Source organism: Saccopteryx leptura, chromosome 2, assembly GCF_036850995.1.
Source record: "Saccopteryx leptura isolate mSacLep1 chromosome 2, mSacLep1_pri_phased_curated, whole genome shotgun sequence".
In the NCBI taxonomy this organism is placed as follows: Eukaryota; Metazoa; Chordata; class Mammalia; order Chiroptera; family Emballonuridae; genus Saccopteryx; species Saccopteryx leptura.
In genome coordinates this window covers 2585592-2609083 of record NC_089504.1, presented here as the reverse complement: position 1 = coordinate 2609083, position 23492 = coordinate 2585592, and the positions used below count along the sequence as shown (strand labels likewise).

General features: G+C 55.3%; 1 protein-coding gene across 3 annotated transcripts in view; it reads left to right on the top strand.

Moving 5' to 3' along the window:
* Positions 1-23492, top strand: part of COL5A1 (collagen type V alpha 1 chain) — a 171986-nt gene that overhangs the window by 67523 nt on the left and 80971 nt on the right. For all 3 annotated transcript variants that reach the window (XM_066366730.1, XM_066366729.1, XM_066366728.1), the window contains exons 10-16: positions 3165-3206; positions 3399-3461; positions 9415-9489; positions 10329-10421; positions 11395-11451; positions 12286-12339; positions 12708-12761. In XM_066366730.1, coding sequence (XP_066222827.1) covers positions 3165-3206; positions 3399-3461; positions 9415-9489; positions 10329-10421; positions 11395-11451; positions 12286-12339; positions 12708-12761 — 438 coding nt within the window. The remainder of the gene's footprint in view (positions 1-3164; positions 3207-3398; positions 3462-9414; positions 9490-10328; positions 10422-11394; positions 11452-12285; positions 12340-12707; positions 12762-23492) is intronic.

The following is a 23492-nucleotide window of genomic DNA, read 5'->3' as shown; positions in this document are numbered from 1 at the left end:
CAGGGGGACTTGCTGCTGACCTGGGCTGCGTGCATGGTGTCTCCCAATGCTTTCCTGACAGGGTCTCTTACAGGGGAAGGAAGTGGGGGCCCAGGCAGGTGTCCAGGGGACGATGGAGCCCGGGTTGGGTCCCCTCACTCTGGGGGGCTAGGCTGGCATCTCTGTCCCCTGACCGGGCAGACCCCGTAAGGAGAGCCCTGTGTCTCAGCTCCCGGGTGGGGTGGGGTGTTGTCGGCTCCCCGCTCTGCTGGTGGGGGTGGTCTGAGAAGATAGGGCCGTCCAGCACGGACGGAAACACATCTGCAGAAAGCCCGTCGCGTCCTCGCTGGGGGACGCGGGCCATCTGGACGCGGTTAGGGAAGGCTTCCCTCCCCCACTCCGTCTGGCGTTCTCTTTCCCGCCCAACCCCCGGCCCCCATCCCCCGCCCGTCCGGAGCATCCACGGGGCACTTGGCCCCTGTCCCTGGAGGGACCGTGTAAACTGTGGGAGTTTCTCAACCTGGAGCATCTCCAGATGTCCTCAAAGTCTTAGCTGCCATAAACAGATGGCCGAGTCCTGGGAGAGGCTGACGTGGTCTCGTCCCTGACCGTGCGGGCGTGCCGGCCCCGTGGAGCCTGGGGTGGCTGTTTCCCCACCTCTCCCCCCTCCCCGCCACCTGCCCCAGCGACCTCCCCCGGGAGACGGGGCTCACTGCTGAGGGGGCTCTCGGAACCAGCCCCTTTCCCCGGACAGTCTCAGGGCCCACCCAGCTCCTTCCCACTCTGCTCCGTCTGCTGTCATTGGTCGGCCACCTCAGAGGCGCCTTTAAAGGGCGGGAGTCCACGCAGCCCAGGGCATGTAGGATAATCAGCATCAGGGCTCCCGGCCTCACCCCCGGGGCCTCGGGGACCAGGAAGCCCCAGACTCAGTGATTTATACCCCTCCTCCCCCCATGAATGTTCGTCAGGGGCACACGCGTCACCTCCTCTGCCTCCACTGTGGTTTAAGAAACCCGGTACATGTGTGTGCATGTGTGTGCGCGTGTGTGCACATGTGTGCGCGCTCCAGCAGGGCCCCCTCTCTGTTGTCATCTACACGGGGTTGGTCCGTGGGTCGGCGGGTGGTGGCCCCGGGCCGCTCCCCTGCGATGGCTTTGCCTGGGGGAGCTCGGGCACACTGGGCCGGCCTCTTTTATCCTTTTATCCCCGAGGTTGCGCCCGGGTGCCCTGAGGGCGGCGTCTGGGAAGACCAGCCCCTGGCCTGCCCGGCCGGTGTTTTCCCTCTTAATCCCGGCTCCGTCCCCGAGCTTTCCCGGCTGCCTCCCTCCGTCCGGAAGGCTGGATCGCGCAGCTGTCTGCACGAGCTCCCTGTGTCCACCGCCTGTACAAATATTTCTCCGAGTGCTCATCTGTGTAAACACAGCGTCCATCCTCACAGCGACGGGGGAGCCCCAGCGGGGAGGGTCCAGGGCTCAGAGGGGCCTCTGCAGCCCCCTGACTGGGAGCCCCCTGCCCGGCTGGGCTGGCTGATCCCTGAGCCCTGCTGGGCACAACCTCTTCCTTCCAGGAAGTAATTCAGGGTTTTGCAAGAGGACCGTTCACTCTTGAAGACAAGCGCAGGGCACGACAGCTTGAGCACCCCTAGAAGAGAAGCAGTGTGCTTCCTGTGGTCTGGGGGGGGTGGGGGGCGGCGTAGGGGGTAGCGGGTGGGCCCAGGGCCAGCACGTCCAGCTCTCTCACGCTGTCCCTGCAGCCACAACAACTGTCCCCGAGTGCACTGACGCCTGCCCAGCAGGGCAGACAGAACCTACCTGGCCCCGGGCACTCGGACACCCCCCCTGCTGAGTCCCCAGCCTGCAGCTCTCTGAGGGGGTGGGGACCCTTCCCCTCCCTGCAAGGGCTGTGCCTGATCTCAGACCCCCCTGAAGTGGGCATGAAACACAGAGGACATGGATGGGGTGGGCGCTGACTCTGGCATTGACCAGACAGGGGTGGAGAGAGGCGTTCTGCCCTGGGAAGGGGTTGGAAGGGGAGCCACTCGGGCCAGGGAGCCCTGTCCAGTGGAGAGAGAGCTGAAGCCCACTGTCCCCTCTGCTGCTCACCCCCCCCCCCATGGGGACAGGTGACAGGACAGGAGGCCATGTCCCCATTTGGGGGTAAGAGTGAGGTCTGGTGGGACCAGAGGCAGGGCAGTCCTCAGCCTGCAGGGTGAGCGGCTGGAGCAGGAGGGGTAGGTGTCCAGGGCAGTGAGGGGACTTGGCAGTGTGGCCACTCGCTCTGGACAGCGGCCGAGTGGTGGGGAGCATTTGCCCAGCAGAGGGAGGAGGGGCTGGAGGCTCCGTGTGGCCGTCTGAGCGGAGTCGGTCCTGACTGTCCTCCAGGCCGGGCCTGGGGTCTGCTCCTCCTTCGGGCCACCGTGGCCCAGGGCCTACTGGCCTCTGTCTGCCCCTCAGGGGGACAGGAGAGACCCTTCCTGGGGGGCCGGGCGGTCTGGGTGCCCCGCTCTGCCAGGGCATCGTAAGGGGCTTCTGCTGAGCTGCCTTTGAGGGACGCACGTGGGTCCCTGTCCCGGGCTCGTGGCTGTTCCTGAAATGCTCAGAGGATGGCCCCCGTGGCCCCTGCCACAGCCCCCGTTACAGACTGCAGACCCCTGCCTGTGCAGTGGACACTGGTCCGAGGCCCGACCCGGGGGCTGTCCTTAGCATGAGGGTCTGCGGGGGGACGGGGGCCTCAGGAGGGCGGGGGTCTCAGACGCTGTCTCTGTCCGGAGGCCCGACCCGGGGGCTGTCCTTAGCATGAGGGTCTGCGGGGGGACAGGGCCCACGTGGGGGCCCCAGGAGGGCGGGGGTCTCAGACGCTGTCTCTGTCCAGAGGCCCGACCCAGGGGCTGTCCTTAGCATGAGGGTCTGCGGGGGTACAGGGCCCACGTGGGGGCCTCAGGAGGGCGGGGGTCTCAGACGCTGTCTCTGTCCGGAGGCCCGACCCAGGGGCTGTCCTTAGCATGAGGGTCTGCGGGGGGACAGGGCCCACGCGGGGGCCCCAGGAGGGCGGGGGTCTCAGACGCTGTCTCTGTCTGGAGGCCCAACCCGGGGGCTGTCCTTAGCATGAGGGTCTGCGGGGGGACAGGGCCCACGCGGGGGCCCCAGGAGGGCGGGGGTCCCAGACGCTGTCTCCATCTCTTCCAGGGTATGCTGTTGGAGGGGCCGCCAGGCCCTGAAGGCCCCGCAGTGAGTGTCACCTGCTGATTCCGTGACCTGCGGGAGGTGCTCGGGGACGAGGGGGAGGGAGGTGGCCAGGGACACCTGGACGGGGGAGGGGACGCTCGCTCGCTGCCTGTTGCAGACATCCCCGGATCCCCGGGGCCCAGCCGGGTGCGGCTGCATCTCTGCACTCTGTTCTGATTCTGTGTTTAATTCCAGGGTCTCCCGGGACCTCCAGGAACGATGGGTCCCACCGGCCCCGTAGGTGACCCCGGAGACAGGGTAAGGCCTTCCTCGGCTCCCCGGGACCCCGCGCTCTGCAGGCTCGCCCAGATGTCTCTCTCCCTGCTCTGTGGCGGGCGGGCGGGCGCTGGCCTCCCGTGTGCGGACGGCAGCCTGGCCCCGTGACACCCCACACCACCCTTTCACTGCGTCCAGTCCGTTCAGATATTTAGGGAGGTCAACTGTGGCCCTGCCCTGAGCTAGGGGGCAGGTGACCGCCATTCCTAACCCCTAAAAGTAGGGGCTGCGTTCCCACAGAGGCTGCCAGTGGTCAGCTCAGAGCAGCCCTGCCTCCACACGACGGGGTATCTGGACCCTTTCTCCATCCAAGAACTTCGCTGACCTGGAGTCCCTCCTCGGTCCCCTTCCTTGTTGGCAGCCGAGCAGCAGACACGGGGGGGGGGGCTTGCTCTGGAGCCGACGGGCACCTCCCAGGGGGGCCCTGATCAGAGGGACCCTGCTGGGGATCGCTGCCCAGGAGAGGGACCAGGGCGGGACCCAGGGCGGTGCCCTGTCACTCTGACACCTGGTGGGACGTTGGGGTACTGCCGCCTTGCGGGTCCCTGTCCCCCATGGCTTTTTCCTTTTTCTTTCTTTGTTTTTCCTGCCGGTCTAATGAGTCACCTGTGGGTGTGAGCGCACTTGCAGGAGGGGCTAATGGTTGGCTAAGCTGTGGGTGAGAGGGACTAGGATCCCAGGTGTCCTGGTGGACATTGATTCATCCCCAGGGCCTTGGACGCGGCCCAGAGCAGAGTAAGGTGTGGGGTGGACGATGGCTGTCTGGTGGGTGGAAGGGTAGCCGGGGTCTGCCCCCTAGACTGCCCAGAGAGGCACCCAGGGAGGGGGCATGTGGCTGCCCAGCGCGAGGGCTTTGGAGCAGTGCTGGGGGTGGGGGTGGGACGTGGCTGGACACCCACAGATGATGGTGCTGGGCTGGCAGGGGGCAGGGAGGAGATTCTTCTTGCTCTCTGTGGCTGGGTGACCTCTGAGTCCAGCTCAGATGGGCCTCATGCAGGATTCTCCAGCACCTTGTCTCTCTGTGGCTGGTGGCTTTGGGGTCCGGCCCAAAGGAGGTGGGTTTATGTGGCGGGGACTCACCGGCCTGCAGGACGCTGGCCACCTGCACATCCCTGGCTCGCCGGCCCTCTGCTCCCCTCTTCCACAATCAGAATTTCAGATGAGCAATTGGGAGGGGGGACACTGGTCTGCCCCCAACTTCGTGACTTGAATTCTGCAGTCTCTAACCAAACTCAGTCCAAGTATCTGTGTGAGGTGAGGTGACAGCCAGGTCCTCCACAGAGCTGTCAGCGGGTGGGCCCATGAGTGGGACCTAGCCGCACATCGAGGAGAGAGGGCCAGGCGGCACCATAGGCGGCATCCTCTCTCTCAGATGCAGGGTAGGACACTGCGCTGCACAGCGTGCACGGATGGTGACTGACCTCTCTCGGCCTCAGGGTTGCTCCAGGTGCCCATTTACCCATCCATCCGTCTGTCCACCCATCCGTCTGTCCATTCATGTATACACATGTGCATGCAGAGATATACACCCAGGTGTACACATGCGTATACCATGCACACAGATACACAAACATTCATGCACGCACACATATACACGTGTGCACACAGAGATATACACCTGGGTGTACACATGCATATACACACATGCACACAGATATACAAACATTCATGCACGCACATGTATACACCTGTGCATGCAGAGATATACACCCGGGTGTACACATGCATATACACACATGCACACAGATATACAAACATTCATGCACGCACATGTATACACCTGTGCATGCAGAGATATACACCCGGGTGTACACATGCATATACATACATGCACACAGATACACAAACATTCATGCATGCACACATATACACGTGTGCACGCAGAGATATACACCCGGGTGTACACATGTGTATACACACACAGATATACAAACATTCATGCACGCACATGTATACACCTGTGCATGCAGAGATATATACCCAGGTGTACACATGCATATACACACATGCACACAGATACACATTCATGCATGTACATGTTTACACATGTGCATGCAGAGATATACACCCAGGTATACACATGCATATACACACATGCACACAGATACACAAACATTCATGCACATACACATATACACGTGTGCACACAGATATACACCCGGTGTACACATGCATATACACACATGCACACAGATATACAAACATTCATGCACGCACATGTGTACATGTGTGCACGCAGATATACACCCAGGTATACACATACACACACACACATGTACATAGATATACAAACATGCATATACACAGATAGACATACATGCACACACAGATATACACATGCACCCAGACTAAAATACGCCAACACAAGCGTGCACACGCACACACGTTCCAGTTCATTCCACCTGGTTGTCTCTGCCTTGCAGTGCGCCCTAGCTTGTGTGCCAGGCTCCCAGCAGCCTAGTCTTTTTTTTTTTTTTTTTTCCTGAAGCTGGAAACAGGGAGAGACAGGCAGACAGACTCCCGCATGTGCCCGACTGGGATCCACCCGGCACGCCCACCAGGGGCGACGCTCTGCCCACCAGGGGGTGATGCTCTGCCCCTCCGGGGTGTCGCTCTGCCGCGACCAGAGCCACTCTAGTGCCTGGGGCAAAGGCCAAGGAGCCATCCCCAGCGCCCGGGCCATCTTTGCTCCAATGGAGCCTTGGCTGCGGGAGGGGAAGAGAGAGACAGAGAGGAAGGAAGGGGTGGGGGTGGAGAAGCAAATGGGCGCTTCTCCTATGTGCCCTGGCCGGGAATCGAACCCGAGTCCCCTGCACGCCAGGCCGACGCTCTACCGCTGAGCCAACCGGCCAGGGCCCAGCAGCCTAGTCTTGAGTGACATCCGCCATTCCTTACCGGAGTCTTCCTCAAAGTGTGCCTTGGCCCCGTCCCCCAAGGCCGTGGTGGGGGCTGCCCTTCCCTGTGGCAGCCTTCCTGTGCCGCGATCAGTCTCTGACTCTCAGAGGGACCGTGCATCGGCCTGCACATTAAAGAACTCTGGCCGCGGCTCATGGAGACGGGAGCACACGGGGGGCGGGTGTTGCCGCAGCACAGGGACGTCCGGGCGACTGTGCGGCCCGCCGGGTGTCGCCGGGAAGCGGAAGGACTCCACGGGCCGCAGGCCAATGCCTCTCTGTGCGGGCCCGCGGGCCTGCGGCTCTTCCTGTGGCCAGCGTCCCATGCACAAGGGCCGGGCCGTGTTTCGTCTCCCCAGCCCGGCGCCCGGAGCCGAGAAGGGCCCCCCACGACCTCACTTTGGCTTGCTGGCCCATCCCGGGGAGTCTGAGCCACGTCACCGGCTTGTGTCCAGTGCCCCGTCTTCCAGCTCCGGGACAGCGTCTGTAGGGGCAGACCTGGCACTTGGCGAGGTTTGCTGATGATACAGCTTCGAGCGTGCTCACCGCGGGCTCACGTCAGCGGCTGTGCAGGAGTCATGCCAAGTTTTAACCCATCGGAAGGGCCCTCTGAGTTTTCTCTCCTTGGGGGTCCCCGGTCTCCCTGTCGGTCTGCTGTCCCATTGTTCCAGATCCTTCCGGTGGGAGAGCGACTGGCTGTTTACAGTCCCTGAACCTGACCTGTCACCGCGGTGGCTTGGAATGCGCAGGGAGGAGGAGCTTGAGGACGGGCACAGTGGACGTGGGGCCGCCCCGGTGCTCCTCCCGGCTCCAGTGCCCGCGGCCTTCGGGCAGCAGGGGCAGCCGCACAGACACCGCGTGGACGGCACCCCGTTCCCGGGAGACACAGACCCCCCAGTCGGGCGGTCGACCCTGAGACAGACAGCTCGGCCGTGAGCTGCAGTTGGGCGTTGACGTTCGAGAGGAAATCTGGGAGGCAGAACATGTTTCAGAATTTTTTTTTTTTAAAACACGTATTTTAATCTGAGAATGTTTTTCAAGATGGCAGCTAGGGCCACTTGGCCGGATCCGTTAACAATATAAACAAGTGTCCTCCCTTACTGCCCCAACTGTCCGCCTGCCGGGACCCACCCGAGGAAGATGCCGGAATCTTCAGCGTGGCAGCACGTGGCGCCCGGGACCCTGGGAGCGACCCGAGTGGGCGTCTGTGGAGGATGGATCGATGAGAAGATGCATGGTCCCACATGTGGGGAGACTCCCCGGCCGGCTGTGAGCTGGAAGGAGGCCAGCTCGGAAGTGGGCGGAGACCTGCAGCGGAGAGAAGGAGCCGATGCCGGGGCCGTTGGTTAGACACTGGCTGACCTCGTGACGAGGGGCACACCGCCTCCCGGTCCCGTTCTGTTCCGGCTTCCTGTTGGCATGTGCAGAACTGGGACCCCGGGTTCGGCCAGGGGAAGGACGGGCTGTCACACCAGCCTGTCCCAAGGACGGGTGGTTTCGGACGAAACCAGACACGCGATCGTGTGGGCCCAGGTGCGCCTGCGCCCTGCCGGGCGGTCCCAGGAGAGCCACCCTGGGTCTTGGTCACCTTGGCTGGGAGCGTCGCGCTCTGGGGGAGAGAGGGGCGAGCAGAGGACCGGAACCCACACCCCTGAGTCCTCCTGGCGTGTGGCCATCAGGATCCTTTCTTCAGCGGGACAGCGAGTGGAGCTTCCATCTGGAGGCCAAACGAACGTTGTCAGTGTCCGGCGTGCCGGGCATCGGCCGGAAGGAGAGGCCACGCTGAGTGGAAGACGTGTTCTGAAAACGCCGTCCTGCAGGGAGGCTTGATACTCGCGTGGTCCTGAGCCGGCCAGAGGACCGAGAGAACAGATGTCGAGGGCTGTCTGTGTGGGACCCGCGGTAGAGACCGGGTCAGCGGAAGGGTGTGGAGGGCACAGCCTTGGCCTGTTTAGTTCAGGTCACTGTGTCTGTCTGAGTCGGGGGACGCTTTGACCCGCCTTCCATCTGAGCAGGCGAGCGCGGCATGGAGCAGCCCGAGGAGTGGCCGCACTGACCGTGAGGAGGAACTGGGCTTGTCAGCAGCCAGGGCGGGTGTCCTCGGGGCTGCCTGCCTGCCCGTGGGGTGCGGAGACCCGGGCGGGGTGTCCCGGAGGGGTGGACGCCCCGGTGCCCCCTGCCTGCCCGCCTGTCTGTGTGGTGCGGAGACCTGGGCGGGGTGTCCCGGAGGGGTGGACGCCCCGGTGCCCCCTGCCTGCCCGCCTGTCTGTGTGGTGTGGAGACCCGGGCGGGGTGTCCCGGAGGGTGGACGCCCGGTGTCTCCTGCCCGCCTGTCTGTGTGGTGTGGAGACCCGGGCGGGGTGTCCCAGAGGGGTGGACGCCTGGTGCCCCCTGTCTGTCCGCCTGTCTGTGTGGTGTGGAGACCCGGGCGGGGTGTCCTGGACGGGTGGACGCCCGGTGCCCCGTGCCTGTCCGCCTGCCCGTGGGGTGCGGAGACCCGGGCGGGGTGTCCTGGACGGGTGGACGCCCGGTGCCCCGTGTCTGCCCGCCTGTCTGTGTGGTGCGGAGACCTGGGCGGGGTGTCCCAGAGGGGTGGGCGCCCGGTGCCCCGTGTCTGCCCGCCTGTCTGTGTGGTGTGGAGACCCGGGCGGGGTGTCCCAGAGGGGTGGACGCCTGGTGCCCCCTGTCTGTCCGCCTGTCTGTGTGGTGTGGAGACCCGGTGGGGTGTCCGTGTTCTGGAGTGTTGCGTCTGCCCCCCAACTGCGACCCCCCTTTCTCTCTGGGCTCCCCTGGACCTGCCCAGACATCCCTCCTCCCTCAGCCTTCTCCCCCAGGAGCCGTTCCTCACCCCCATCCCACAGCGACAGCCCCCTCTTCTCGGCCTGGGCTCTGGAACATTCCAGGCCGCGGGGCCGGCTCTCCCCTGTGCTTGTCCAGTGTCATCTCCTGCTGGGCCGTGGCTCCCAACCCCCTCGTCCCGCCGTGGCCCGGCTTTGCCCTCTCCACCCTGACCAGGCTGTCTCGGCCCCCTCTGTCCGCAGGGTCCGCCTGGACGCCCGGGTCTTCCTGGGGCCGACGGGCTGCCCGGGCCCCCTGGAACCATGCTCATGCTGCCCGTGAGTGTCCCTGTCTGTGGGGTGGGCAGTCGGTGGGGCGTGAGGCCCGGGGCTCTGTTTCCAAGGGGAACGGCCTTCTGGCCACAGACTGGCCCCAACCTGGGCTGACCATGCCAGGGGTAGGCTCCTGGGGGGCCGTCCTGCTTTCGCAGAAGAGTGGACGCCAGTGGTCAAGGGTGGGTGCCCAGGGCTGACCCACCCGAGAGGGGGTAGAGTCAGGCTCCCTGAAGGACAGCTATACTCGTGACATCTGCCTGTTGTCAAACACGTACTGTCACCCCTTGGGCCTCCGAGTCGGCATGCTTGCCGGCTGGTCCTTCCTTGGGCCTGACCTGCCCAGGACCGTCACGGGGAGCCCAGGCCCAGGAGATAGAGTATATCTGGTTGGTCTGGAAGTCCGTCTTCTGACTGACATCAGTTTCCCCTGAGCCCGCGCTCTCTGTCCAATGCCCGGGGCGCTGGGCACAGCTCAGGGTCACCTGGTGTGGAACCAGGACCTCCCTTGCCCGGCCTCAGTGCAGGTGTGGTGTGGGCCCTGGGCTTGTCCTCACAGTAACTAGCGGTGGTGGAGTCTCAGGGTGAGCTGCCGCAGATCCAGAGAGGACTTCCGGACACAGCGGGGACGGGGTCTCCTGGGGGCCCCGGGTGGAAGTTAGCAGGTGGGGCTGGGGCCCCCTTGTGCTGGCATAGGAGGGTGGTGTGCACGGGGGGGGGGTGTGTGGCTGTGAGCTGCCCAGCCAGCCTCCCTGAGGCTCTGCTGCCACCCCCCCTCAACCCTGCTGTCCAGCGCGGGCACCCACGTCGAGGCACCCGTGGTGACCCCCATCTCACACCTACAGTTCCGGTTCGGAGGTGGTGGCGATGCTGGCTCCAAAGGTCCCATGGTCTCAGCTCAGGAGTCCCAAGCTCAAGCCATTCTACAGCAGGCCCGGGTGAGGGGTCTGGGCCCTGGGGGACGGGGCCCTGGGTGGTGGTGGGGCACAGAGCTCAGACATTCTACAGCAGGCCCGGGTGAGGGGTCTGGGCCCTGGGGGACGGGGCCCTGGGTGGTGGTGGGGCACAGAGCTCAGACATTCTACAGCAGGCCCGGGTGAGGGGTCTGGGCCCTGGGGGACGGGGCCCTGGGTGGTGGTGGGGCACAGAGCTCAGACATTCTACCGCAGGCCCGGGTGAGGGGTCTGGGCCCTGGGGGACGGGGCCCTGGGTGGTGGTGGGGCACAGAGCTCAGACCTTCTACAGCAGGCCCGGGTGAGGGGTCTGGGCCCTGGGGGACGGGGCCCTGGGTGGTGGTGGTGGGGCACAGAGCTCAGACATTCTACAGCAGGCCCGGGTGAGGGGTCTGGGCCCTGGGGGACGGGGCACTGGGTGGTGGTGGTGGGGCACAGAGCTCAGACATTCTACAGCAGGCCCGGGTGAGGGGTCTGGGCCCTGGGGGACGGGGCCCTGGGTGGTGGTGGGGCACAGAGCTCAGACATTCTACAGCAGGCCCGGGTGAGGGGTCTGGGCCCTGGGGGACGGGGCCCTGGGTGGTGGTGGTGGGGCACAGAGCTCAGACATTCTACCGCAGGCCCGGGTGAGGGGTCTGGGCCCTGGGGGACGGGGCCCTGGGTGGTGGTGGGGCACAGAGCTCAGACATTCTACAGCAGGCCCGGGTGAGGGGTCTAGGCCCTGGGGGACAGGGCCCTGGGTGGTGGTGGGGCACAGAGCTCAGACATTCTACAGCAGGCCCGGGTGAGGGGTCTGGGCCCTGGGGGACGGGGCCCTGGGTGGTGGGGGGAGGCACAGAGCTCAGACATTCTACAGCAGGCCCAGGTGAGGGGTCCCTGGGATGCGCTGGGCCAAGCTGGACACCTGTCGGGCCCAGTACCCCCGCCATCTCTCAGCCTGTCCTGTTCTCTCTTGCAGCTGGCATTGAGGGGGCCAGCCGGCCCGATGGGTCTGACGGGGAGACCCGGCCCCATGGTGAGTCACCAGCAGGGGCGCAGTGGGCACGTGGGGAGGGGTTGGGGCCCCCCTCTCATCCCCTTGCTCTTGAGTCTCCCAACTCACTTTGGAGAGGAGTGGACGCGTCTTGAGCTGTGGTCCACACTAGTTCTGTTACTGGACCCCGGGCTGGGGGGGCCTGCATGGCCTGGGGGCCGGGAAGCACCCCGTACCTGCGCCGGTTGTGGTTTTGCCCCGTGACCCGGGGGCTCTGCGCCTCTTCCTTTCCGGACGTCAGTATGAGGGGTGGACCCGGCTGCCAGCCCTCCCGCCCAGCCCGGCCGCCCTCCTGGGTGCCCCGGGTACGGGCACAGGCCCTGTGCGTGGGACCCCCGGGGACTGCGAGGGGCCCTGGCAGTTTGCAAGGAGACGTAGGACTTACACACTCGGTGTCCCACCATTGTTCCCTGGGGGGGCGTTGAGGGGACTTGGCTGCTGGCCCTGGGTCTGCAGTTAGTGCCCTCCCCATCCGGGCGACTCAGGACTCTCCTCCGGTGTGTGACCTCGTCACGAGCCCAGAGGATGTCCGCCCTTTGTCCCGAGCCGTGGGCTGAGACAGACACCGTGGCCAGGTTCATTTTGGAGAGGGAGAGGAACATCACCCGGTGACACCAGGGAGAGACCCGAACAGGGAACCCCTCTGCCCGTCCCGTGGGTTCCGACCGAGGCGCGCAGGGGTCGAGAGTCTGCTGGCCCTGACCAGAGGGGCGCCCTGCCCAGTGGGCAGCCCCGAGGAGTGTCGGCACCCCTCGCCCCAGCCGCCGCCTGCAGCCTTCCCCTGCTGAGCGTCCCTTAACCAGCCGTGTCCCCTAGGGTCCCCCTGGGAGCGGAGGCTTGAAGGGCGAGCCGGGAGACATGGGACCTCAGGTACGTGGGCACCGCGCCTTTGCCCTTTGAGAGGGCGTCTCCCGTGCGTGGGGGGCAGTGGCTCCCAGGGTGGCAGTGCCCCCCGACATTGGTTTTCTCTGAGGAAGTCAGAGGGAACTGTCACTTTGTGCAGAGCGGGAGCGGGGCAGAAGTAACGGGTTTCTGCAGCGGGCACCAGCTGTTGCTCCCCTGTGCCCGCCCTCACTCTGGGTCGGGGTTCCCGTGCCCTGCTCCGGGGGGGGCGGCCTCGAGTGGGCAGCCGGCAGGACGAACCCACGGGCCGGGTTGACGAGCACGGGACGACACCCGGTCTTTGTCTCTGAGACACGAGGACGTGCACTGACCCCTTGCCTTGCGGTTCTGGACAGGGCCCCCGAGGTGTGCAAGGCCCGCCCGGCCCGACGGGAAAGCCTGGACGAAGGGTGAGTGTTTTTCCGGCCCGTTGACCGGCTGGGGCACCCACGACGGAGCGGGAGTCTGTGGCGCGTGGGTTCTCGATACCCACCATGCAGACCGGGCGTGGTGGCAGAGAGCCCGGTGGCCGACTCCCATCAAAGGCGCGTTTGACCCCAAGGCCAGGGCCCCTTCTTGTGGGGCAGTGACTGAGCCACCTGCTTCGGCTTCCCGGGCCTGTCTCGAGCACGTTAATTCAGTTGAACAGACATTTTTTATTTTTATTTTTCTGAAATGAGAAGCACGGAGGCAGATACAGACTCCTACATGCACCTGATTGGAGTCCACCCGGCATGCCCACCAGGAGCGTTGCTCTGTTGCGGCCGGAGCCATTCTAGTGCCTGAGGCGGCCATGGAGCCATCCTCAGTGCCCAGGCCAACTTTGCTCCAGTGGAGCCTTGGCTGCAGGAGGGGAAGAGAGAGAGAGAGAGAGAGAGGAAGGAGAGGGGGAGGGGTGGAGAAGCAGATGGGCGCCTCTTCTGTGTGCCCTGGCCGGGAATCGAACCCGGGACTTCCACACACTGGGCTGACGCTCTACCACTGAGCCAACTGGCCAGGGCCTTAACAGACATTTTTATTTATTTATTTTTTACAGAGACAGAGAGTGAGTCAGAGAGAGGGATAGACAGGGACAGAGACAGGAACGGAGAGAGATGAGAAGCATCAATCATTAGTTTTTCATTGCGCGTTACGACACCTTAGTTCATTGATTGCTTTTTCATATGTGCCTTGACCATGGGCCTTCAGCAAACCGAGTAACCCCTTGATGGAGCCAGTGACCTTGGGTTCAAGCTGGTGAGCTTTTCCTCAAACCAGATGAGCCCGCGCTCAAGCTGGCGACCTTGGGGTCTCGAACCTGGGTCCTCTGCATCCCAGTCCAACGCTCTATTCACTGCGCCACCGCCTGGTCAGGCCAGACATTTTTTTTTTGTGTGTGTGTGTATTTTTTTGTATTTTTCTGAAGCTGGAAAAGGGGAGGCAGTCACACTCCCGCATGCGCCCGACCGGGATCCACCCGGCACGCCCACCAGGAGGGGCTGCTCTGCCCATCCGGGGCGTCGCTCTGTCGTGACCAGAGCCACTCTAGCGCCTGGGGCAGAGGCCAAGGAGCCATCCCCAGCGCCCGGGCCATCCTTGTTCCAATGGAGCCTTGGCTGCGGGAGGGGAAGAGAGAGACAGAGAGGAAGGAGCGGGGGAGGGGTGGAGAAGCAGATGGGCGCCTCTCCTGTGTGTGCCCTGGCCGGGAATCGAACCCAGTACTTCCGCACACCAGGCCGACTGCCGGGGTCCAGCCCCGGGGGGGATCCAGGGGTCCCACAGGAAGAGACGGCGTCGGCGAAATCGAGTGAGAGAGCCGAATTCTTTTCTTTCTCTTTATTCTCTAGTTAGCATTTACTGCCAGGCATCTCTGCTCAATGCTAGTATAGCTCCCTTTTTATACACACACACTGAGTTACAATTACATGGTGTTAATCATTGCTTCTGTTTCACTATGTTTACATGTTTCTGGATAACAGTTAATTTATATCTATAAATTACAAACCAGGTAGCAAATTATTCGAAATACAAAATAACTTGAATAGTGATAACAACATCGGTAAAAGCTTTTAAGGTATTAGTACTAAAAGTTAACTAACTTTACTGCTGTTGTGAGTTAAGGGGCAGAGAGAGATTAGCAGACGAGATTATTAAGGACTAACAATGGACAACCGTTTGCTCAGATAAATGGCTTTGAGTTTAAGCAGTGTCCTACTTTTTCTCACAAGATTCTAAAAGGCTTGCCTATAAAGAAATTGACAGAACATTAAGAATAGCTTTCACCCAAAGATATACAGAGTGCACTTGCAAGATAGCCTAGTAGCAACATAAGACATTAATTGTTATTACTTCTATGGATTTTCCTACATTTCTCTCATTATTAAAGAATTTTGGAAAGTATGTAAATCTTATGAGAACATCTCATTGAGAAAGTCTAGCAATTGCCTTTAGTCAAAAGACAATTCTCTTAGTAAAACATTCTTTTCTTGCTGACTGCGCTTTCATTCTAGGCCACACAATGGGCCATTTTATTATACCTTATCTAAGATACTATTGTCTAGTCAAATATTACTTATTTATTATATTTAAACACTAGTTAAGTTCTACCTCTATTCTTCTCAGAGTGTATCACTATCTGCAGATCAAATAAGCAAGAAGAAAGAAATGTTTCTTTACTCTATTACATGAAAAGGCTAGGAGGAAAAATGTTGAATTAAGTGAAGGCCGAGAGGTGCTCTGTCACAGCCACTGCCTCCTATCTAGTCACAAGTCACAATCTATTCTTTCTAACATGATTAAGAAGGAATTCTTCTACAAACTTAACCCTTTATGAGGGATATCATAGCCAGCCTCTTATGTCTATGAGCCCAGTTCAAGGGGCTTACAGGCTTTTCTGTGGAACTCACACCCTCTGTCTCATTTCCAAAGAAATTACTACAAATCTACAGGGAAAGTACGGTACTATTATCCCTGTGCCACAAATAATAGCACACACCCAGAAAAAGGGGGGATATAAGGCCAGATTAATTAAAAAAATCAAAGGGGGAAGTATCGTGCCTTTCCTTTTGCAGTGACTTTGTCACCCCACAGCCATTGGTCTTCACTGCAGTGACTTTGTCACCCCGCAGCCATTGGTCTTCTCTGCTGTGACTTTGTCAATCAGCAGTTTTTGATCTTCTTCTGCTGTGACCTTGTCAGCCAGCAGTTGTGGGTCTTCTCCTGCTGTGACCTTGTCAGCCAGCAGTTGTGGGTCTTCTCCTGCTGTGACCTAGTTAGCCAGCATTAGTGGATCGGCTCCCGACATCTCCCCCTTTTTTATTATTTAAATAAAGCTTTTGTATTTTCACCGTTGTTTCTCTGAGATTGCTGTTTAAGAGTCGGAACATGACTGGAAGGACAAGAAGAGTGATAATTGTCACAGCTATTATTATGCCTATATCAGTAGCCAGAGAGGTCAGGCCATGCATAGAAAACATACTTTTAATGTTTTCAACAAATTGATTAGCTACTTCTGAGGCAGAGACTAAAGAGCCTGAATGTTCTAAGTTTTGTATTTGCTGATGTAATTCCTTCAAATCTAAACTAATATCACTATTATTCCATACACCTAACAAATGATTCTGTACATTATTCCATGCTATGATAGACTGATTGTATTCTAAAGGAGTCACACATATCCACCTGAATCCTGCATGGCATCTAAGAGTCATTCTAGCTTTCATAGCTAACAACTCATTACATATGTGAATAAAAGCCTCTTCTAAAGCATTCACTTTCATTTCTAACTTCCTATCTATAGTCTCCTGTACTGCTAATGCAAGAGATATATTACGAGATAAACTATTTACATGATTTGCAGTGTGAACTGATTGAGCTAAAGCAGTGGTGGAAGCAGCTACAGATTCTATAATAGCAATAAGAGCAGTAATTCCCAAAATCAATTCGGCAACAAATCGCTTTCCTCGATGGTGAGCAAGCGCTTCAGAAGCAGCCTGTAGTGCATGCAACCCTGGGTCATCATACCAAGGCTGAGACAGACTAACAGGTAACATCACATAAGGTGGCTGCCGCAAAATAAACATAACTTGAGCTTTGGTGTCATAAGATAGACAGTTTGTTAAAACACAGCGAGAGCAGGAAATGCTAAATATAGAATTATAAGTACTAACAGAAAGATTACTGTCTATTGTAGCAATCAAGAGTACATAAGGAGCCGGTACACAAGCCTGAACAAAAATATTCTGAGCAGGATAAGGGTAAGGCCTAACCAAATATGCTGGTGCAGCAGCTGCAATTAGCTGCCAAAGCTTTGTTTGATACCTGGTGGTTAATTCATCCTGATAAGTCAGCTGTGCAGGTATCCATCCAGCAGACTGCCAACGTGTGACGATTTTATTTAAAGGATTATATTTATCTGACCAACTGTAATCGTCTTTCATTTTCTGCACTAATTTTCTATAATCATATTCAGAATAAGGACTAGACCAATCTTGTACAGTGAAATTAACAGCATATGCAGTATAATTCATATAATTGTAATATGCACATTCTTGCCATGGGGGAAAACCAAATCTATTCTCTACAGACCACCAGTAAGGCTCTTGAGTTGCCTTTTTTGGTGGATAAAGTTCACATGGGTGAAATCCCTTAGGAGGCAATGTAACAGGATTATACTCATGGGTGTCAGGGCCTCCAGGCATTAAAATTGTGAGAGACCATAAGTCTCTTGTTGGGTGTCCAGGTTTATTACTTTTAGGAGAATCAGTCAAAATAGTCTTAAGTGTAGTAGGAAAACACCCAGAAATCTTGTGAGTATTATTAAACATAAAACATATAGGTACCTTATCCGTTTTCCCATGAAATGAGAAATTTGAATTAGTTTTATGCATAATAAAAGAACTACATGATTCTCCCAAAAACTTAGTATGATTATTAAACACAGGTATATCATCTCCTCCCCAAGTAACAGGCTTAACTAATGGTGGATTTGGAATATAAGTCCAATAAGATTTGTTTTGTTCAGTAGCCTCAACATTAAGTACCTGAATTGAAAGTACAGCTAGCATAACAATAAACATATTAGCAGGGTTACGATGTATGTTTTGTCGATGACAAATTAAATCAGCCCTCACAGTCAATGCCTTCAACTGGCCCCAGGTTGGTGGGTTGACAGTTCGAGTAGAGCGAGCCATCCGTTGATAGGGAGGTCGTCTAGCTTCCTGTAGTGACAATCGCTGCATCACTCGAGTAACAGGATTATACAGAGAGCTCCTTGATGGCCTTTGCTGGAAAGTCACTGGTGATGCGGGTGGCACAGAAGTCTCCTCCGGACTGGATGGTGTATAAGGAGGAGGAGGAGGGAGATAAGGAGAGGGCGGCAGCGGAGACCTCCGGCGAGGCATGGCGAATCAGCCGGTCTGGGATCCAAAGAGGCGAGTCAGCGTCCTGTGGAAATATACAAGCATACCCTCTCCCTTGAGTTAAAATTACATCTGGACCTTTCCATTGACCTGTCAATAAATCCTTCCACTTTGCCATTGGTTTAGGCTTATCCAGATCCAGATTCCAGTGTCTCAGGTGTTGAATAATCCTGTATATCAGCATTCAAAAGAAATTTTTTTTTTTAAAGTAAAAAGCATGATAAAGAAGATTTGCAGGAGTTCCAGTATACGAGTTTTCTATATTCATAAAAACATTTCTACTCCATTAATTAACAGGCAATTTAAAGAACACATTAAAGCTGGAAAATTCTAGTGTGGCTTTCATTATTTTTCTATAGTAAAAAAACCTATACCTTTGTTAGGCAAATCTACTCTGCTTCATGCTCTGCAGTGGCAGCAAGCAGCCTGAAGCTTGAAGCAGTTTAGTCAAAATTAACAAGTTTTTAGGATTTATATTTCATATTATTTAAATTTAAATGAGCGCGCTTTACTTGTTTCAATTAAAATTATAAATTGGTAGGGATGATATTTTATAATATTAGAGCCGGCATATTCAATTTTTGTATGTAAGAACTTAAAAAATCACATTTAGACAACATTAAACAAAGACCAAACACAAACAAGAATCAGACAAAGTAGACAAATCAGACAAATTGGAGAGAAACCCGGGATTTTAGAGATTAGAGTATGGCCTGCTTGATTTTTACACAGGGCTATTTTGATTGGAACATATTGGATAGAAACTAAACAGAACTCTCTCTTGAAAAGTTTCAAGAACGGCCGTTTATGAGATTCTGTTTAGTCATTTCCAAACAGGTGTTTCCTTTGCCCTCTTTTCAGGCATAGAATAGGAAAGAAATAAATTGAGTTGAGAGAAAGAGGAGAACAAAAAAAAAAAACTGTAATTTTTCCAAACTCTTAAGTCCTTCTATTTTACTAAAGAAAATCAGATAATAACACAATTTTAAAACTCATCTCAGTCTTCTAATCATTCTTGACTTCTAATAGCTGCTGCAACCAGCAGCCGGAATCCCTCCATTTCAACCCCCACAAGAGGCTTGCTTCTCATATTTTGCATGGAGGCATGGGTGGTTCAGTGGTAGAACTCCCGCCTGCCACGCGGGAGGCCCGGGTGAGGTCTGAGACAGACCGGAGTTGACAAATGGATTCAGGCTGGCCCCAATTGTTATCGGGGCCTGAGGCTGGCCCCCTTGCCAGTTTCCCTGATTGCTACTTTGATTACTTGTCAGATTTAAATTATGTGGGGGCTGCCATTCTATTCCTAACTTTGGTCCTAATGGCTGTCCGTTTTTGTGAAATTTAGAACGGCACTGCTTTGCCCAATGATATCCTTTTTGACAGCGTGGACACAAAGTCTTAGGCAATGGGACATTATTATTAGCATTATTAATTACGGGAGCTGTCCCTTGCACTCCTGGGCCTGCTTGCCCACTCTTGTTAGGGCATTGTCGGCTAAAGTGACCCGTTTGATTACAAGTAAAGCAAGTAAGACTTCCCTTAGAGGAAGCTTCATTGACAGAAGGCATTTTTTCTTGATACATAGTCTTAATAAATTGAGGATACGTTTCTCCTTTTAAAGCTGCAGCAATAGTTACTCCCTGAACAAAAGCAGGATTTACATTCTGACAGGCTTTGATGAAATCTTCTATCGTTCCTTCTCTCCTCACTGACCGCAACATAGCCTGGCAAGTGGAATTAGCATTTTCATAAGCCAACTGTTTAATTATAATATCTCCTGCCGCCTCATTTGAAATAACTCTTCTTACTGCTTGAATCAACCGAGCAACAAACTCCTCATAAGGTTCATCACCTTTCTGTTTTACTCCTACCACAGTAACATCTCCACCAGACAAAGCTGGCAACTTTCTCCAAGCTGATATAGCACAATTATTCACTTGTATCAAAGCTGGTTTAGAAAGTTTTAACTGTTCACTAACATCAGCAAATTCTCCTTCTCCCATAATCATTTCTCTAATCACAGGATTATGTGTCCTCCGATTCCTAACTGCCTGTTGTTTAGCTTGCTCCTCATATTCAGCTCTCCAAAGGAGATAATTTCCTCCAGATAAACAAGCTTTAGCCACTTGTTCCCAATCATAAGGAGTCATCCAATTATGAGAAACTGTTTCCACCAAAGACATAGTATAAGGAGAGGTGGGTCCATATTGACTGCAAGCCATTTTCAACTCTTTCAATAATTTATAAGAAAGCGGCTCCCATGTAGGATTCTCCTCATCAAATTCACCAGCCACAGCCACAGGGAAACATAATGCCAAATCAGTTTCCCCTTGGTCGCAAGAAGCTTGAATTGCCTTCTGCAACCCTGTTAACCCAAATGATTTTTTCTTTTCATTAACATCTGGTGATTGTACTGGTAGAGGCAAAGACATTTTAATAGCCTTATTTTCATCCTTTTTGTCAGTCTTGGAGGGATATAATATGGGCAAGACTGTTTTTGACTTCCAATCCTCATTATCCCTATTATATTTAGCTGCCTCATCTTCTAATTCAGCCTCATCTTTTGGAGATAAAAGATTTTCACTATCATCCTGATGTTTACTTAATTTTAAAGAGGCCATAGCATGATTTGTAGTATCTTGAGACTGCCTTTTACTTCTAATTAACGGAGTCTCTTCTTTTGGAGGAGCAGTTGCCTTAGAAAGTTTATGCATCTCATGTTCTGGATTTAAGGCATCTTTAATCAAGCTCCATAAAGCAAATGTATCAACTGGAACCTTTTCTGGTCCATGTAGCTCATAATAAAGTTTTAAATCTTCTCCAACTTGAACCCATTTCTCGAAATCAAGCGTTCCCTCATCTGGAAACCATGGAGAACATTTTTGTACGAATTTCATAAAACGAGCTACTTGTTTAGAGGAGACCTTAACTCCTTTTTGGGAAAGTGTATACTTAATAACTTTCATAAAGAGTCTTCTTTCTTTAGACTCAGTATGGCCCATGACTTCTCAAAATCTTAAGTTCTGAAATTCTCCACCTATCCTCACCCTGTCTTTCTTACAGGGGGGTCTGCAGCACCCTGAGTGGAGTCCTAGCCGTCCCGAGACAACGAGGGGGGATTACCTGTAGGTCCCTGTTCGGGCGCCAAATGCCGGGGTCCAGCCCCGGGGGGGATCCAGGGGTCCCACAGGAAGAGACGGCGTCGGCGAAATCGAGTGAGAGAGCCGAATTCTTTTCTTTCTCTTTATTCTCTAGTTAGCATTTACTGCCAGGCATCTCTGCTCAATGCTAGTATAGCTCCCTTTTTATACACACACACTGAGTTACAATTACATGGTGTTAATCATTGCTTCTGTTTCACTATGTTTACATGTTTCTGGATAACAGTTAATTTATATCTATAAATTACAAACCAGGTAGCAAATTATTCGAAATACAAAATAACTTGAATAGTGATAACAACATCGGTAAAAGCTTTTAAGGTATTAGTACTAAAAGTTAACTAACTTTACTGCTGTTGTGAGTTAAGGGGCAGAGAGAGATTAGCAGACGAGATTATTAAGGACTAACAATGGACAACCGTTTGCTCAGATAAATGGCTTTGAGTTTAAGCAGTGTCCTACTTTTTCTCACAAGATTCTAAAAGGCTTGCCTATAAAGAAATTGACAGAACATTAAGAATAGCTTTCACCCAAAGATATACAGAGTGCACTTGCAAGATAGCCTAGTAGCAACATAAGACATTAATTGTTATTACTTCTATGGATTTTCCTACATTTCTCTCATTATTAAAGAATTTTTTGAAAGTATGTAAATCTTATGAGAACATCTCATTGAGAAAGCCTAGCAATTGCCTTTAGTCAAAAGACAATTCTCTTAGTAAAACATTCTTTTCTTGCTGACTGCGCTTTCATTCTAGGCCACACAATGGGCCATTTTATTATACCTTACCTAAGATACTATTGTCTAGTCAAATATTACTTATTTATTATATTTAAACACTAGTTAAGTTCTACCTCTATTCTTCTCAGAGTGTATCACTATCTGCAGATCAAATAAGCAAGAAGAAAGGAATGTTTCTTAACTCTATTACATGAAAAGGCTAGGAGGAAAAATGTTGAATTAAGTGAAGGCCGAGAGGTGCTCTGTACACAGCCACTGCCTCCTACCTAGTCACAAGTCACAATCTATTCTTTCTAACATGATTAAGAAGGAATTCTCCTACAAACTTAACCCTTTATGAGGGATATCATAGCCAGCCTCTTATGTCTATGAGCCCAGTTCAAGGGGCTTACAGGCTTTTCTGTGGAACTCACACCCTCTGTCTCATTTCCAAAGAAATTACTACAAATCTACAGGGAAAGTACGGTACTATTATCCCTGTGCCACAAATAATAGCACACACCCAGAAAAAGGGGGGATATAAGGCCAGATTAATTAAAAAAATCAAAGGGGGAAGTATCGTGCCTTTCCTTTTGCAGTGACTTTGTCACCCCACAGCCATTGGTCTTCACTGCAGTGACTTTGTCACCCCGCAGCCATTGGTCTTCTCTGCTGTGACTTTGTCAATCAGCAGTTTTTGATCTTCTTCTGCTGTGACCTTGTCAGCCAGCAGTTGTGGGTCTTCTCCTGCTGTGACCTTGTCAGCCAGCAGTTGTGGGTCTTCTCCTGCTGTGACCTAGTTAGCCAGCATTAGTGGATCGGCTCCCGACAGCCGACGCTCTACCACTGAGCCAACCGGCCAGGGCTCAGGCCAGACATTTTTAATGAAAAGAATTCCCCAGGCCCCTTGTGAGCAAGCGTCACGGAGACACCACGATCGGTGGCCCTTAGTCCAGCCTCATTCCTGCAGGAACGGCCCGGGTCAGGGGCAGTGGCCGTGCTGCTGTGCACTGGTCTCCCTAGCCTCCCGGATTCTGTGCAGGGTTGTGACTAAAGGGACAGCACTGGCTTGTTTCCATGAGACCACGGCCAGTGAGAGGCCTGTGTCATCAGTTGGAGTACAAGCTCATGCGTCCAGATGAGCTCGGGAAACCGCAATGAACCCTGGGCCGTGCTCTGACCGCGGGCGCCTCTTTTCAACCGGTGACCGAGGCTTCTAGGTGTGAGCAGATAAACTTGTCCTCGTGTCCTGTTCGCTTAGTGTGAACCTCTTCAAGGAGTGTGTCCCCTTCGGCCACCAGGCCCCGTTCCGGTTTCAGAGCCCACAAGGCAAGAACGAGGGATTCCTGAGTGGGAGGGGACTCCTCCCTCCGTCCCCCGCTCCCCCGTCCCAGGAGCTAGCGTCATTCATGACGTGTCCTCCCACTGGCCTGTCGGGGCCACCGGTGCCAGCCAGGCCGGGATTCGGTGGTTGATTTTGGATCCGAGTCTACAAGCTATGACGGCTCCTTAAGCTTTCCTGTGTGTCTCCGAGTGCTTAGCGTCCAGTTTCCCCAGGAGTAGCGTCTCCGCCCCGGAAAATAAAAAAGGAAAAAGGGACAAAGACACAGGGGTGGTTCATAATGAGACAAGTTCAGCGTCGCCAGGGCCGTGGACACGTCCATGTCTGCAGGAATGACCTTCTGTCCCCACGTCGCACCAGGGAAGAAGCAACAGTGGGCGAGGGGCTAGGAGCCGGTGGGCTGCCCGTCTCCCTGGTTCTGAGTCGGCCTGGTCCGCAGGGAGCGGGTCCGTGCCGGTTCTGGGTCGGCACGGCCCGCAGGGAGCGGGTCCGTGCCGGTTCTGGGTCGGCACGGCCCG